We start from the raw sequence: 18627 nt of genomic DNA on the forward strand, positions 1-18627 counted from the left end.
CCCAGCCCCTCCTTTCCCAGAACTGGAGTTCTGGGGTGTTCCCCATGACCCACCCCACCACCCAGTCCCCCAGGCTGCACACAGCCCCCCAGAGCTCACAACTGCACAGCACTGACCAAAGAGATGCAGAGCTGAGGCCAAACCATTAAAGCCAGCACATGTTGAGTATTATACATGGGGCACCTTCCAGCCAACACCCCCAACTTGTCCCAATTGCCTGGGACAAATAATGTCAAGCACACTGCAACTTTTGTTTATGCACACTAAGTATATAAAACTAATTCCATGATTTATTTTTCCCCACGTCCTCATAAACAACAAAACCATATTCTGCAGCCTGGAACACAGCTTCCCTCTTTCCTTTCACACAAGGGATCTTCATGAGAATGCCTCGCTTCTAAAGCTTTTAATTAAAAAATCTGAGGAAAGCAATAAAATAAGTGTAAAGATAACATCTCTATTTTAATGAAAACAAACCCAGATGATCTTTAATTGTGCTGTGTCTCTTCCAATATTCATCATCCCAAGTATGCTCAATTATGAGATGGCAACAGAGGAGAAGAACTGGAAGGGTCACTTGGAGCCCTTGCTGCTGGCTGGCAGCATCTCCAGGGTGTGGTCTCGTGTCCGAGGTCACCCCAGCCCCCTTCCAGCCCTTGGCCTCCTCCCATCCAAAAAGCTGCAGCGTGTGACAGCTGGGAGCAGGGCGTCAGCAGCACAATCCCAAAGGACTTCTCTTTCCCCTAAAAAGTGTGTGGATGTTTAATTTAGCAGTTTAATCCACTTGGTGCCGAAGCCCAGCCGTACCTGCTGCATCCTCAGAGAATGCTTGTTATCTCCATACTGCTCTTTTTGCATTTATTTTGCATTTAACAATGCCATTCTGTTTTATTGAAAGTCCCATTTGTTGAGCGCTCAATGTTACCAAGTTGCATAGCTACTATAAATATTTATAATCCCACAGAGTACATCCAGACTGAGTTTTCATGACAAGCCAAGCACGTGTCACTCGTGCCTCCCTTGCTCCCAACTATCCAACTCTCACAGCCAGGGGAAGAGACTAAAGAAGTGCCCACAAAGCTAATGCAGGCATAAGCTCAGGTTCAGAAATGAACTGACTCTGGAATGTTTTGGATTTGATTTCTTTTGAGGGTGAGGATGCCCTGGCACAGGGTGCCCTGGCAGTGTCCAAGGGCAGGCTGGACAGGGCTTGGAGCAGCCTGGGACAGTGGAAGGGGTTCTTGCTCATGGCAGGGGGTGAGAAGAGATGGGCTTTAATGTCCCTCCCAAGCCAAACCCCTCTAAGATATAAAACCATACACACTGTGGGGAAACACTCTCATACAAAGGCAGAAATGTCACCTGATACAGACCAAGGACATACACTCTCTTTTATACACTGCTGCTTTAGTTACACAACAGTGGAAGCCCCCAGAAGAAAACTCACACTGGAGGCAGGCCATCCTCCCCCAGCTGCTCTGTGGCCTCTCACAGCAGCGAGCAGGATGACGTTCACCTGAATTCATGTGATGCAATTCAGTCCCAGAGCTCATTTAAACTATTTCCCCTTTATGAGAACATTTTCCTCACTAAGGTCAAAGAGCTGCTTGCAAGGCTAAGGCTTATTAAAGCCCTACATTAAACATTTTCCAGTATAGTCAATTTTCCCTTCCATGAGATGCATCATGCTTCACACAGCTGGGGAGCACAGCATCATAGGCAACACCTGGGATCCAGCCACAGGTACCTCACAAATGCTTTAAACCATTAAAATTTATTGGATTTACAATTTCTATGGCTCATAACTTACGGAATGCATTGCATCTTTTGGGGAAAGAAAATAAACAACAAAATAGCAAAAAACAAAATAGCTTGTATCCATTGTGTTATCTACTTTAAAAGACTGTGCCCCAATAAATTTCCATGAGCATCCCACAGGAAGGACCAGGGAACTCACACCATTCTGTGTGCAATACTCTTGTCAGGAATACAGCCCTCAGTCACACAGAGTAGGTAGGCTAAGCAATCCCTTCAGTAAGAAAAATCAGGGAACACGATACATCTTAAACAATAAAGCTGACTTTCTTAAATTAATACTTGAAAAATAGTGTCTGGGCTTAACTTTTTTTGACAAAAACAGAAATAGAGGCATGAAGCAATTCAGTTAGTTTACCATGGGTGCTCTTTACAGCAAAACCTACAAGTGGCAGATCCTGAAGCTCCTAATTTATCAAAACTTAAAACACATATGCCAAAGAAGCAGTAAAAATAAAATTAATAAATTGAGAAACCATGAAGCAGTAACTAAATTTTGGCTGAAAGTTCATTCACTCAGATGCTGTGGCTCAGTATGAAACCCAGCTAAAGTGCCTTCAGTTGTTTGCAAGGGGCACAGACTTGCTATGCTACAGAGAAGTACCAAATCTTGTTCCTCATTCAGCTGTAACTCGTGCCCTCATTGAAATCCTGTGACCCTAAAAGACAAGAACAAGCACACACAGCACTATGTGCAGTGCCTAAGCTTAAGCCAAGTGGTGAAACCACAGGGTTGGTAAACACAGCTTTACAAAGAGCAGGCAAGCAGAAAACCTGCTGCACCTCTGCAGGTGCAGCAATGAGTGAACCAAGCTGAAATAAAACTTCCCCAACTAATTAGCCCAACATTCTGTATAGATGTGCTGTAGCACAGCTAGCTGCCCCTCTGCTTTATACTCCAAGCTTTTTAGAGCTTGCAGTGGAGTACCTACAGGAAACCATTGAAATTCTTGGACCAAAAGGTTAATTATTGCTCCCTGAATCCCCTAAGGAGTTACAAGTGGATTAGAAGCAGAAACAGCTCTGGAAGCGACATGAAAGCATTAAACACAGTCAGCAGTAGTGGAAATAAAGTGTGGGAAACTGGGGGAAAAAAAAGTCAGTGCTAGAAATGCCATTTTGGGTAGTCTAGATGAGAGGGATTACTGTCAAGCAGGCAGAGACATTCCTTGCCCTGCCTTGTGCAGCTTTGCAGCCCTTACTCTCAGGAAGATAAAGCAAGGGAATGTTCCCATGCAATGGCCTTACACTGCAGGCCTGTTCACTGGCAGATCTGCCTTTTGCATCACTCTCCAGCTGGCTGCTGGCAAGGCCAAGGTGTTTCAGCAGCTCCAGTCTGCTTTATTTGACATGGATAAGAACGGGTCTTTTGAGGAAAGGCTTTTCCCTGGAGCTCAGCATTTCCAGGCACAGCTCCTAATGCAGCTCTGTGGTGCTGGCACAGCTGAAGTTTCACAAATCCAGTAAGACATGAGGGTGAGCAGCAGCCAGTGTACCCAGAACAGCCCATCAGAACCTCCATTCTGTCAGCCCCAAAGCTCGAGGCACTGAGCTGGAGCCTGGAGAACTCCACAAGCCTCACCTTCCACCAGCTCTGCTTTCTCACCACCAGCTTCTAATGGGGACTGTAATTACACCCTGTAAATGTGTGTACTCCTAAAGCTAGAACCTATTTATGCAGTCATATAAACCATGTTTCTTAAGGAAGTCATTCCTATGTGAATCTATCCCGAAGGCTCTTCCCACCTAAAAAGTAACTAATATAAATCTCTTTCAACAAACACTTCACATTTGTTTCCACCTTACAACAAACCATGTTAGGAGCAAATAACAGCTCATTTGCAAAGATCAAACAAATAATTTATTCCAATTTCATTCCATTTTTAGAACTGTACTTTTAAAAAGCAAAGACGTCATCTAAAGCTTTAGGAATATGATGAAAACAATAAAGCATAGAGGTAGTTAAGCTTTGCAACAGATGGCAGCACATCCAGACTAGAGTCCCAAAAAAGTCCCATGAAAAACTGGTACTTCAGCTACAGGTACTTCAAGAGATAGGAGATGAGATCTAAAAGCATCATCCAGCAAGCACAGAGGAGGGACCTGGCCCAGAGCTGTTCTACTAAGTCGTGCTTGCATAACACAACAAAAGCAAGAAGCAATGTGCTTCCAGTGCACCTGCAACTCCTTCTAATGCAGAACATTAGCTGAGAAACTACTTTACAGGCAACAGAGCCATCTGCCAAGTCAGGCTGCTGAATCATCAAAGATGGAGAAATTGAAAGATTGGGCTTAGAGCACCATCTCAAAGGAGAGCTCAGAACAATTCACTTGTTCTTTCTGTGATACAGAAGGACCCACTGACAGGACAGTGTGACCTGATAAGTGGTTTCCAGCAAGGAAGAAAGTGTGTACTTAAAGAACAATTATCCTTTCCAGTATGAATAAGACTGTTCCTTCATCTAAGCCCAATATTGGACTTGGTAAATACAGCCACTGAAAGCATTCTTTTGTGTTTTTTCAAGTCAAAGTACACTTTGCAAAAATGACTTAAAAAAACACAAACAACAAAGCACAAATGAAAATCTCCATCATAATGAGAGTCCAGATAGCCAAGAAGACTTAGAAGGTTACAAGGAAAGCAGAAATTATTCTTCCTCTTGAGGTTGGTCCAGCTCAAAACACAGCTTGGAAGGAGGAACAAATGATCCAGGGAACAAGAAGTAACAGAATGACCTTTTATATTGATTCAAGAAGAACAGCTTGCTTCTACCTTCATTGTAATACTTTGCTGAAATGTCTCATGTGAGGAGGGAACCAAATTGAGCAACACAAAAACATTGCCAGGGTAGATGCTCTCCAAAGGGACACCTTGACCCCAGATGACCTCTTTGGGAACCTACCACCCACCAGCTTGAACCTCCAGGCTATATCATGACATGAAGGCATTGCTGAGGTCTTATGACCATTGCACCAACTTCTAATCAAGTTTATTAGAGAGCATCTCCTAGAAAAAAATTTTAAAAAGCAACTGTAAACTTGTCTTTGTTCAAAAACCTACTCAAAATTCACACATGCTTCCTATAATGAAGCATAGGAGAGTGCTGGGAAAGGTATATTCAGGTAAGCAAAGAATAGCAGACATCACTGCTATTCTCCATTCTTTTCTTGCTTCCATTTTTTTCCCATTTCAATATTTTTAAAATCTTAAAATCTCACACAAAGGTAAGACAACTGGACAAGAGTGAGCACAAGTAAATCATAAGACTTTCTGCAAAGCCCTCAAATATGCAGCATTTATAACCACTGTTTCAAATCCACTATTTTTACTCCAATGAACACATATGCAAACAAACACACTCAATTTAATGGTACACTTTGATCACTGTTTTTAACGTCTTTCCACCACAAAGGCAGATTCCTACATCCCAGGAAATACCCTGCACTCCCTAGTGCTACAGAAAACCATTTTCCCCATCTTGAAAATATCTTGTTGACCCAGAAGGAGTTTAAGGAGTTTCTGACCTGCTGTGATCCATCGCCATTGACGATGTGAGGCATCATGGCCACCTCCCCGTTCAGCAACGGCGGCAGCTCCAGCGGGATTTGGTCGGTCATCATCATTGTGACGTACATTCATGGAGAATTTTCCTCTACGGACTTCCTGCAAGAGAAAACATGAGGTAAAGACCCTGCAGAAACCCTGCTGTGACTTCAGAAGGTCCTTCTGCCGTTTAGGAACTTAAGTTGAGCCCAGCTTTTGTGACAGGAGCTCAAGGCTCTGAACAGAGGTTTTGACTGTTCTGACTGTTAGATCAAGAGCATGGGAAGTCAAGTTTCCATGCAAGAATTCCAAAAACCAGTTAGCCAGATTTCCACTCTTTCCCACAATTATAAACCTCAGCCCTCACTGCTGAAATGAGCAGGTTCTGAGACGGAGTTTTGCTCTTAAATCACCATCCTGCTTGTTGCCACAGTTCTTGGAAACTACATCATCCACACAGTTAAGATGTTGCAGCAATTTCATTCAATAGCCACACTTCAAAGCCAAACATCTTTATTTTCTTTCTAGGGCCCTGTAAACAGTGTGAACTGCCACTACAAAACAAAGACCAGACACCTGACTTCCACTTAATCATGACCCAAAAGGATTAAGGCTTCTGCTGGAGCAAGAGGGACAGCATATCTTCAGTGTTCTGAACACCCTGCTCTAGGAAGGGCAACAGAAAATGATGAAATCACGTCAGGATTTGTGAAAAAAATCACACATCACTTCCAGCACACCCTTCCCCTTTCACAGCTAACTGGTGTGATACGTGAGCATCAGTAAAACCATGAGAAGTTGCCTTGTAAAGTCTTCATTCAGTGGTAAGGGTATCATCCTGCTGGTTTATGGGTCAACAACACAGCTCCAGTGAATAAAAAGGGTGATCTCATCACACAGCTTATCTAGACTTCTTGCACAACAACTCCTAAGTAAAGCAACCTCACACATCCTGTGGTGAGCAGCCTCCTTAGTACACCTCATGCCAAAGAATCCCAAAGTCAGCTTGAATAGTTTCCTATACATCCCAAATTCAAGTTAGAAAACAAATACACTGTGACTTAGGTGGTAGCATAGGTGATCAGCTGGCACAAGATGATCAGAGTACACCAGAATACAGAAAGGGGAATTTTTGGCAAAGAGCATGCAACAACTGGAGAGCCATAAACCAGAAGTTTAATTCAACTGCTCCAGAGGGGATGAAGGACTGAGCCAGCCTCACCAGGGTTGGAGCATCCCATTCCACAGACGCTGCAAGCCTTATATCCCCCTCAGCCTCAAATGCTGCTAGACATCAATTTTTTTTTTTTTTTTTTTTTTTTTTTTTTTTTTTTTTTTTAGTTCAACAACTAAATTATTAGTTTAGTTGAAATACACTGCCTTCATTGTCATCAATCTCTTCCAGAGCTCACTGCAATCCCATCACCTGCACAGCCTCATCATCAGAAACATCAGCCTGACCAAGAGCTGCTCCTCCAGCTCCTGAGGAGGAGCACTTATGTGATTTAGCAGTGATGGCAGAGCCCACACAGACTGAATCATATCTGTCATCAAACAGGCCCCTTCACATCTAAGCAGAACCAGAAGACTAAAAGTACATTAGTTTTTCAGAAGATGTGCAAACCTGGCAATGTGACCTCGAGCCACACAGCTCCAGACCAGCATTTTAATTGAACTCAGTACCAAATTTAGCACAACACTCTCAGCTCTTTCCACTGTTATCATCTGTGAGAAAACACCACTTCTCTAATCATCACTTCACCAAGATATAAACAGAGGCAATGTATTTTCTCCACCTTTAAATTAAATCCCTCCTTTTATCCAAGACTCAATTACAGGACAGAAGTTCTCCAGAAGTCTGAGATACAGTTGTTGTTAGGATAACACATCCTAAAGCTTTTGCTTCTCATTACTTCACAGTTCCAGGTTTTAATTTCAAGAAAGACCCAAGTCCAACAACAATATTCACAGGTGCTGGGATTTGGGGGTGGAGGATGAGTGGGGCAGTGCAACTTCACTTTTTGGGGGTTCTGTTTATTTAACAAGGAAGAAGAGAACATGTGAGGTTTTGAACCATTTCTTAAGTGCTTGGGATTAAGAAAAGGACTAAATGAACACCAGAGAGCACATGAATGAACAGCTTTCAATGGAAACAGACCGATTCAGCCAATAGCCTCCAACTACTCTGGCTATACATGCAGTTATTTATGCATCTATAGTTGTGTGTGCAAATACATATATTAACATTTAAAATTTATTTGAAAAGAACAAAACCTTCATAGAAACTCTTTTAAACCCATATAAAACAAAACCCCAACCCCCAAAAAATGACACATTCATTTAATCTGAACCTGAAAGCCAAGCTTTAACAGTTTAAGCACCACACTGACACAATTTTCTTGAGGAAAAAACCCATACTGTAGCTTGAAGCAACATTTTCCTGGTAATATTTCCATTCCAGGCATAACAACGGATATGTTGACATTTATTTTGCTACGTGTCATTATTTAAAGCATTGCAGCTACATTCCTTTTGCTTTATTAATGGTTTGTCACTACAGCCGTGTTTACACTTGACTTGCTTGAAAGGAGAAACAAAAGAACAAGAAAACAAATAAAAAGGGCTTCCTCTATTTGTCAGGTCTGGTACAACCCCCAACAGAGAAGATACCAACAGCAGTACTGGCTACAAGGCACAGCCACTGGCAGGAATTTTTGGCAGGATTTCACAAAGATGTACTCCAGGCATGGTTAACACATATACCATGAGACTGGCAGACTTCACTGCAAGCCAAAGCCTTTGGAAACAGGCTTCACACACTTTTTCAGCTTATTTGTTCATCCATCCTACTTAAAACAGATTTATTAGCCATGCTTTCACACCCCTCCTAAAGCCTAGTTCCTCCTCCCTCAGGGGATGCAAAGCTGATTAATAAAAGAAAGTGAGGTCTGAACACAGTTTCTTCTTCCTGCAAATTGGGAACATTGATGGAAGAAAACACCAGACACGACACAAAGAGCCAGGTCACATTCCAGGATATGAGAATTCTTCCTTAGCTAAAATATGAACTGCCAAATACTAACCCACAGCCTCTTTTTCAGGTACTAACTCAAATTTGGGGTTTTGTCTAGAAAGCTGACTATATTTAAATTTTAAAAAGATATTTCCTGTGCGTCTACATTCCCTAGGTTTGGCTGAGACAGGTCACAACAACGCCAGCGTGGAGTGAGAGGTTGCATCTCCCTGTCTAGTTTCCTCCAGGAATATGGAAATCACAGCTTTCCACTCTGCTGTAGAGCAAGGAAGAAATAACCATCCAAGTTTGATGTCTCTGTCCCCAAACAAAACTTCCAAATCGTTTGATGTCTGCAAGTTACTGTTGCAAACTGATTTTCAATTCAGAACTAGAGCCTTCCACTGATCCCCGAGATGACTCCATTTCCTTAAATTAATTCAATATGTGAATAAGTAATGCATAAATTAGTTACACATGGCACTAGAGAGAAAATTAAAGCACAGAAGAATAAAGCGTAACTATCTAAAACCCAATGTCCATGTATGGTTAAATAACATGACCCAACAGGTTACGTCAGCTTTCCTGAAATTCCACAGCAGTGTGAACCACATCAAGATACCCAATTCTACTTTTCCTAGAAGATTTCACCCATGCTATTTTATAGGGTTGGAAGCCAAGAACATTTTTCTTTCTCTGATTTTCTTCCTACCTTCTGTCTTTTACAAAGCCAAAGAACTTCTTCCAGCTATGGCAGACAAATGCAGAGAACCTGGCAGAAGCGAGAGGAGTTGTGAATATTGAGTCCTGTGACTGCTCTTTGCAAAGACCCAATTTTTATTTCCCTGCAGCAGACCGTTAAAAGTTCCTGAACAAAGTGTTCTGCTTTTTTATCACGATCATCTGGAGTTACAGAAGTTGTACTACAACAAGGACAGAGAGTTTTCAAGTAGAGCCACATAGCCAGGTTTATTTAATATACAACTAAAATTCAGTGCTAAACACACATTTTACTCCTGCAGTGCATAGGTAGGGATATTCTGCCTGAATAGAAGAAAACAGACTACAAAAAGAGTAAGAAGCTACCCCACTGTCAATCCTAGCCTTGATTTAAAAAAATACTTGAAACGGACACAGTACAAACTTAAAACAGAAGAACTTTCTCTTTCCAGCCTAAAAAAACCACTTACACTTCCCCATGATGCAGCTCACACACAGATGGTACATGCACAGAGTCACACAGCCCAACAGACTCCTTTCTAGCACTACTTTAATACATGTATACAGGAACCCCTTTTCAACCATGCTGCACGGGCTGGGTGAGCTCCTCTTGCTCAGAGGCTGCTGCAGTGGCCAGAGAGATAATCCAGCCCAGCAGGAGCTTCCTTTGTGCTTTACAACCACAGGCAAAGCCAGCTCTGCTGTTATCAAAAGCCAAAGTCTGTTGGTAACTGCCCTGCTGACCAGCAGTCACAAGGAAACTCTTCCTCCCCCCAGCCAGACATTTTCTCTGGCAGGTTCTACAGTGAGGATGTGCAGAAATTGGCAGTTCTGTGACCCAAAAAGGAAAGGATTTGTGATAGTTGATCTGCATCCTCCAAACCACATCCTAACAGCGTGGCCAGCCCAACACCTCCAGCATCACCAGCACAGTTAACGTGAACACAGGAGGGTTCCCCATCCACTGCACCAACCCTCAAACACTTGTGTTGTAAAAACCAGGACAACAGGAAGGAGGAATTGCTTAAAAGGGCTTTGCCATGGTGTTAAAAAATAAGTATGTAATTATAGGTTCATGTCAGAGGGAGTCCCACATGGCACACTGAGGGGTCAAACACGTCAGGTCCTGAAAACAGGGAAGACTCAAATACTTCTAGATAAAAACTCACTTTGAAAAAGATGTACAGTAAAATACAATGAAAATTTTAAAAACCCAAACATTTAGTATTTACAGAAACTGCAGCATATCTTATTGTTTTTCCATAAAGAGAAAGCGTCCTGAAATGATTTTTTGTTTTTCAGAACATGTGCAATTGAAGAACCCTATCAAAGTCTGGCATGTCAAATCATGTTACTGCTGCTTATTATATAGTTGAAGAAATGGGTGTTTTTCCAGAGTAGTTTTGAATAAACTTTTGAATAAGGAGGAAAAATAACGAGGAAAAAATCGCTAGTATATACAAGGAGAATATGTATACACAGTCTTATTTGTACACACATTCTCAGACACTAAGAATTTAATATGGATCTACAGCTCACTAGGAAGGCTGAATGAGGAGTGCTCCTTCTGCACATTCCTGCTGATGCTGGAATTTATGTGCAAGAGATGCAAGAACTCACACACTGCCCCATTTGCCTACTGCATTTTGCACAGCACACGTTGAAATTCAGGATTAATTAAAACATACATTACACAATTATATTTTCACTGAAAAGCAGAGGGGTAAATACAGCTGCTTTCAAGAGACTCCTGCCATGGCTTGCCACTCCAATTCAGAGAGAAGTGGTAATAATTGTTCATGTAGAAAAGCCTCTTGAGACATGAGCAGTACCTGGAGGTATGTGCACAGATGGTTGGTCAAGGCACAAACAGTCTGGAATTTGTCTTGTCTGATGTGCCTTCATTAGTTTAGCTAAATCACATCCGTCTGAAGCGCCACTGAAACCTGAACACATTCTTTCTCTGTTTAATTACAAACACGGTAGATTAATTTGGAAGCATCCAAACAGACGGGCTTCTTCATGACAATTTTCAAGAAATACATACAATTCTAAAAATCTGTTATGACTAAAGAAAACAGATTAGAGAGAATATATACACACAATCCACTGGCATTGTAGAAAAAGTAGTGAAATGCCTGCTGCTTGCTCTCTGTGCCATTTCACAGACAAGGCCACAGTAGCTAGAGCCTATCTCCAGCAAGCTGAAAAGCATAAACATCCTCTCAAAACTTAACCACTGTAATTAATCAGTGGGTTTATTCCCCTCGAGTTTATTTTAAACAACAAATTTCAGTGTGCGTGGTGCATTCCATCTCTGAAGATGGAATTATCAACAACATTCAGTTCTACGCAGGATCAAGGAAAGTTAACGTTGTTTTTCCCCCACACTGGTGTTATATTCCCAAGGCAGCAATCCAGAGGGTAATGATATGAAGATTTTCAGTAGTTTGCATTTATTTAGACCTAAAAATTGACCTCAAATTTTCCAGGCTTGAAACTCCATTATCTTAAAGAACAACAAATTTGCGGTGTAACCCCTCATAGGAAATGTTTGTCGTTCAGGAACAGAAAAACTATTGAAAATTGGTTCCTAGCTTAACCTTGGGAAGAAACTGAATAACCAAGTAACTTCAAACATGTACCAGAAATGAGCATCAGGAATGGGGATATCAGGTCAAACTGCATCATGCTGCAGTGTCTTATTTCACAAGGCAAGTACAACTAATCAGCAGATAATAGCTCTGATGAAATACTGGAATAAAGCAACCTGGCACACAAAGGAGTCTTTTACCAAAGAAAAACTTCACCCCACTAGGGGATTTTCCCCTTCGTTTTCCAGGGGGAAATCTTGTGAAAACTCGTGTAGGAAAAGCAAGCTTGCCCTCCTCCCACCTCCACCCATGCCTGGGGTGTGCAGTGCCTGAAGGCCATCATATTCATGTGCAAACCTAGTGGAACTAGATTTAAGGGACTAAAATACACCAGGGGTGAAACAGACCTTCAAAAATTTTTATTAGGCTTGTATTAGCTATGGCTGAGCAGAAAGCCACAGGCAGACAAGCTAATCCAATGGTTCCACAGCATTTCGCTTCTGCAAATAGTATTAGAGCAGCAAATTCATCTGCTGCTCAAAAATCAATTCCAAAACATGCAAACACACCACAGCTACAGCCTGCACTGCTGGGAGAACAGCGAGATGCACAGAGAACTTGTATACAACTCACTCTCACCATGAGGGTTTTTCAGTGCTTTTTCTTCAATCTGAAAATTAAGTTAGTCATTTTTGCTATTTATATTTCTTTCCTTCTTGGTTCTCACACCTTGCCTTCCTCACCTTCCTCCGTATTAATCACAACGGATAAAGGGACTCACAAGGGATGTAGCTGCAAAGAAGTTTTCAAGCACACAATTCTCACACTATTTCACAGTAATTCTTCTAAGCAGCCATAGGGTGAGTTTAATTCTTCTTGCACAATAGTGGCCAATTACATTTTTACCATGATTTTTAGTATTGTTGTTTTTGGCACTACTTGGCTTTAAAATAGCAACTACTTCAAACTTCTTCTCTTTTCAAGGGAAATTATTTTATGCACTTCCAAAAATACAAGCAGCAATTAACATTTCAAACTAATTTGTTGCTGCTTGTCCACCCTCAAACATTTGAGTAAAGAGAGTTCTGGGTGCTGTTTAATTGCAGCTGTACAACACACTCCCAACTGCACTCAGCATCTGCTTTTCCAGAAGTCACTTGAAACAGGATGCGGACAAAGCAGGAGTAGACTTGGATTATATAATTGGAAGAAATTCTTCCCTGTGATAGCAGTGAGGCCCTGGCACAGGGTGCCCAGAGCAGCTGTGGTTGCCCCTGGATCCCTGGAAGTGTCCAGGGCCAGGCTGGACAGGGCTTGGAGCAGCCTGGGACAGTGGAAGGTGTCCCTGCCCACGGCAGGGGTTGGAATGAGAAACTTTAAAGCTCCTTTCAACCCAAACAACTCTGATTCCCTGATGACATCTGCCTCTCCACAGGTCAGCAGGAAAGCACAGAGCTTTCCCAGCTGTGGTCCCCCATTGCCAGGGCAAGGAGGCAGAAGATGGCAATGGCCCAAGAGCCCTCCATCCACCCAGAGCACAAATTGGTCCCCTAAGTGCAGAGACAACACTGCACACTTCCTAACTAAATAATCACCCTTTTCAGGTACTCTGCAGTGCCTCTAACAAAAGCAATTTGCAAGTAAAAGTCACACAGTCTAGCAAGATCTTCAGTAAGCTTAAACACAATTGGAATAACCTATTTGCTTGAAGCAATTCGTGTGAGGAGGAACAAACTCCCTTCAGTCCAGACCTACACCTGTCTACAAACTGGGCCCTGATCCTGCAAACATTTGCACTAGAGTACATCTTTACACATCCTTAATACTTTATTAAGCACTGAACTCGCCCAGATCAGGGCTGCAAGCCCAAGAACGTGCCCAGGACACGGCAGAACCTCTATGCAAAGAGACGTTCTTGCACAAAGGTGAAAGTCAGATAAGGCACAGGTATGCTTTATCTATTTGCTTTCTTCCTCCATTTAATAGCCAAAGTATTAATCATGGTTACAGGTTGATAAGCACAGCATTTGTCGATAAATACCCTCCCCTTCAACTCTGCTCTGTCAAATAATAATCTCTGCAATAATACCACAAAGACCTCGGTTATCTCTCCTGGAGTTCCTGTGCAATGGGGAATCTACTGGAATCAATGGGGTGGGGATTTTTTTTTTCCCCCCTGATTAAACTACGAAGCAGAGAAAAAAACCCAAGAGGCTATCTATCATATCAATCTGCAGCTCTTGAAAAGCCTGCATACCAAATCCCATTTCCAACAAGGTCTCAGCACACCTTTGTGCAAGGCGCACTTCGCTGCTGTCGCCGTTCCCCGCTAACCTGACTCCGGGCTGACAAAGTGGCTCATTGTGTTCTTGTGGGAACGCGCCCCGCAGAGATCTCCCATTCCACCCAGGGATTCAGGAGCAGCCATTCACACGGGGCAGCCCTGCCAGGGAGCACCTCTGCATGGCTGCCAGAGAGGTTTCTCATGGAGGAGGAAAGTTGAGCCCGCTATTATCACTGTGCTCACAAAATCCAAGTACTTAAACCACAGCGGTAGCAATAAAACCAACCCAAGACCTACCACTCAAACCTCATCACTCCATGAACTTTTTCTCCTGATACTGAAAAGTTAAGTTTTATTACAATGATGGTGAGTACATGTTTCAGGATTTTAATACTTTTCTGAACTGCTTTATGAAAATGAAGCCAGCACGTTACTTATGAAGGCTTCTCCTGATTGGAGATAGACAGGAATGTACATTGAACAAAGACCTGAAAATCACCAGCTACAAACAAACCACACACACGAAGTCAAGTCACTGTTCCATTTTTGATTGAGTAATTTTGGTATCCAGGATCTTACAGGAAAGAAGCCTCTCCCACTCCAGGTATCTGATTTTTATCTCCAATGATAATAAAGCATCAATGAATGAAAAAACCTCAAATCTTTAAATGCAGAGTACTAGGGGGTTTATTTTCTTTAGGGTGGGAACACAAAGGGTCTCTATCTAGACAGAAAATGCTGTGCTGAATGTACCACTGGCTGCAGCTAGAAAGCTCAGCTAATCAATTAAATGGTTTAAAAGGGAAAACCTTTGGGGTTTGCTACCTGTCTGAAGTGGGGCACAGTTTGCAACACAGACTGAAGGAAAAACAGTTCTGTTTATACAGCAAGGACAATCCAGTGGGGTCACCCAGCACTCAGGTGGTCTGTATCCAATTTAACTTGGAACCTCACCCTTCTAAGCTCATTCCCATACTCTGCAAAATCATTCAGGCAATTGAAAGATGAAAATTATTCTCAAAAAATTGTATTGGTCTTTGATAACAAATACAGTTAAGTACTGAACAGCTTCTCTTATGAACAGCACTTAAAGCTACACCAAAACCAGAAGTGCTGGTTGAAAGGCAGGCTCAAGGCATTGCAGCAGCAGGACAGATGCTCTTCCCACCCTGGGTGAAGTCAAAAGCAGCAGCCCCAATCCTACTAGTTACAGGAGTTACTCATTAATATGTTACAAGTCTTTGTTAATTAAAGTTTCCTAATATTTCACTTATTGACTTTGATACTACAGTTTTCAGGTATGAGCAGTATTATTAAGGGGCTTAAAAGAAAGTGGTGGAAAGTTATATATATATATACACACATACACACACAAGCCAATAATAAGAACCAGGGTCAGCTAAATAAAGGAAATTCCTGCAAATTGATTTTTTTTTAATGCAAAGTTCTTATTTAATGAAAAAGGAGACAGTCATGCTTCTTTGAATTTCCCTATTGATGCAAGCACACACAGCTCCAATGCAGCTAATTAAACCCTTGAGACTCAAGTGAACTTTCCACATCCTTTAGATGACAAAATTCCAGTACATCTAAAAAACTTAGACAAGCAGCAGAAAGCAAACAACTTTCAAGCTTCATATCACATGTACCTGAATTTTCATTTTCCCTTGCTACACTTAGAGAAATTAATTTCCATAACTACTCACCAAACTTCTGAAGTGTAGGAGTCTAGAGTCTATTGAAATAGAGATAAGAAATCCACAGAAAGGAAGAACCAGAATTGTTCAGAGCTGTCTTAATGGTCTTTTCCAACGAGTTGAACTGTTAACCAAGCAGTGCCATTGTTACCACTAAACCATTTACATGTCATATTTACACATTTTTCCAATACCTGCAGGGCTGGTGACTCCACCACTTCCCTGGACAGCCTGTTCCAAGCTGTTTTCTGTAGAGGCTGGTTTTACTAAGCATCAGTGGGGTTTTGCCATGAGGAAAACAAAGTTTGTGACTTTAATGAGACAGATGCACTTTTATAACTGCTCTGTGAGATACCAGAGTTCATCCTTCCCTCTTCCTGGCTCTTAACAGCAACCCCAGTCCCATGGATACATTCCCATTTCATCTGTTTCCCAGGCTGGCATAAACAACCTGTTTGGAATTTCAAGAATTGGCTTGGTTAGCATATGGGAGTGGGGAAAATCACCTTAACAGCAAGCAGTTCTGCAGGGCTGGTGAAAAGGTACAAATATACAGTTCATCCACAGAATTTCAATAAACAGGTGAGAACAAAATATACAAGTCCTTCAAATATAAGAAAACCCATCTCATAACTCAACTGGAAGCAAGCCAAGTGATAAACACAAACTACAAGAAAGGCTAATTCTCTGGAGGTTTTTTCCTACAGTACTTTCATAAATATAAAGCATTTTACCATCACATGTCCTGACAGCCTTCAGCATTTCCTCGACATGCATCTCGCTTTGCCTACTGCAAGAAATATTCAGAGAAATCCTGATGGAGCAAAGAATGTTTGTTACACTGAGTCGAGGTCAAATATACTATATATGTATATAAATAAATTTGAAAAATTCAATGTGGCTTGACAGCAGTTTTTCTTTGACAGTGGAGGCAGAAATATCAGAATATCAGCCAATGCAGGAGTTTGCCTGCAGGGTTCTGACCACATTAGCACAGGACCTGAGCAAGAAAAAAAGCTTTCCCAGTCAAATTTAGTTGTGCTCAATTTTACCTGAATAATATAACTGACACATGACCCAACAAGATTTTATTCCCAGGGGAGCTCTATCGAGGTGCACTCAGTTCGTGTGAATAAGCTGGAACACCCAGGTGTTATCATCAAAAGTACAGCACAATCTCAATTCTTTAATATTTACATTCTGACCCAGTTCAGTCACATTTTGGCAGCACGGAGCCCACACAGATACCCACCTTAACAATACAGTACACAGTTAATCAGTGGCAAACACCTACCCATTATAACACCAGTTCTCCCAGCTAAAGGCTTCACAGGTCCCAGAGATTCAAGCAGATTGCATTTGTTCCCCAGTTTCTAAGGGGAGGACACTTTGTCATCATTTGACATGTTAATACCTGGTTTAAAAAGTAAGTAAAACTGATATTATTCTCTACCTATACCATGGCATATTACTCTTGGGGCAGGGGAGGAAGATGACATGTCCACGCAACAAATTTTATAAAGACTCCCAAAAGTAATATACTTATGTAGAAAAAAAATGCATTCCCACTCTCATGTGAATGTATTCCTCCTCCCATTTCTCTCTAGTCCCTCATCATAACTCCAAGGTTGGTACAGAAAAACAGCCTGGGTGTTCAGGGGAGGTTTAACCTGCTGATGAGAACACGAGCAGTGGTGCATGAAACCCCACAATACCGAACCCTGTTCAGCACCTCATCCTCCCACTGCTCACTAAGGAAATTCCCTCATCCTTTTCCATCACCCCAGATGAAACTTCAACCATAAGATTTCTCTCTAATTTTGCTCTGTGTTCCCAGGTGTTGCTGCATCAACTCCTCTATGAATAATCTAAATCACAGCTTGCCCCTCACCATCCCACAATTTTTGTCTTTGAATCTGAAGGGATGCTCTGATTTCCCCCCTTCTCATGGATATACGTTAGTGGTATAGAAATCTCTAAAGAGTACTTGGTCTGAACTAACAGATGAGCTAACCATATTCATCTAAATTGAGCAGATTGTAACATGTTTATTATTAAGAACATGTCAAGGTACATTAGCCTTCAAGGCTTTTTTTGAGCACTTCTTGAATTGATTAAATTACAGAAAGTCACTGTGTTACTAGTAATTTACTTCTTATGACAAACAGTAGTGGGTTGAGCCTCCTACCTGTAGACACAGTACTTAGGCTAATAATAGAAAAAGCAATTGTACAATCCCTGATTGCATCCTGCTTACAGCATTAATACTGAAGCATCATTGAGGTTTTAAAAGGATTAGGAATTCCTGAAGACTAACAGAAAGCTGTTTTTTAAAAATGCAGAAATACAGAGGTATCTAGCATCACAGATATTTAGCTGATGAGCCAGCAGGATTTTCAGACCAGTTAACAGACTGGAAAGTCACTCTCAGAAGTCACCATTCCCTCTAGGAAGAATCAGTATATGAAAAGAAATGTAGTACAGTAAAACATTATACACCAGCTGTCAGACCTGTAACTGATACTGTAACAGGGATCTACATTTGTCATCAAATTACTCAGTCACTGGCAAACTGGTAATGTAGAGCTACAGCCAGTGAGCTCCCATCCCTAACATAAATAGCTATGCCAGACAAAGGATAAAGTCTTGATTTTAGGCACTTATGTTAAAATCAATCTAGTACATAGTCAAACACAAGGTAGAGGTCACAAAGATTTTTTAAAACATGAATTCAAGAAACCTAATCAGCAGCAAGAAGATAGGAACATGTAGAACAGGTGCCCAGAATTCACTGCTGGTTCCAAACTGCAGAATCTCAAGACACGCCAGTGGCCCCAAAACCAAAACAAGGTGGGTGGGTTCTGTTCAGCACAAGTGTCACACCACCCTCCATCAATACAATAAATCTGCTAACTACTTTTGCAGCTTCCCTTGGCAATTTTATATCCTGTGGGCTTCAT

At 41.7% G+C, this 18627-nt stretch overlaps 1 protein-coding gene across 1 annotated transcript in view; it reads right to left on the reverse strand.

Moving 5' to 3' along the window:
• Positions 1 to 18627, reverse strand: part of FNDC3B (fibronectin type III domain containing 3B) — a 182380-nt gene that overhangs the window by 140752 nt on the left and 23001 nt on the right. Inside the window, exon 2 of the mRNA XM_033069139.1 lies at positions 5341 to 5479. Coding sequence (XP_032925030.1) covers positions 5341 to 5451 — 111 coding nt within the window. The 5' untranslated portion in view covers positions 5452 to 5479. The remainder of the gene's footprint in view (positions 1 to 5340; positions 5480 to 18627) is intronic.

The sequence above is a fragment of the Catharus ustulatus genome, chromosome 10 (genome assembly GCF_009819885.2).
Source record: "Catharus ustulatus isolate bCatUst1 chromosome 10, bCatUst1.pri.v2, whole genome shotgun sequence".
NCBI lineage: Eukaryota > Metazoa > Chordata > Aves > Passeriformes > Turdidae > Catharus > Catharus ustulatus.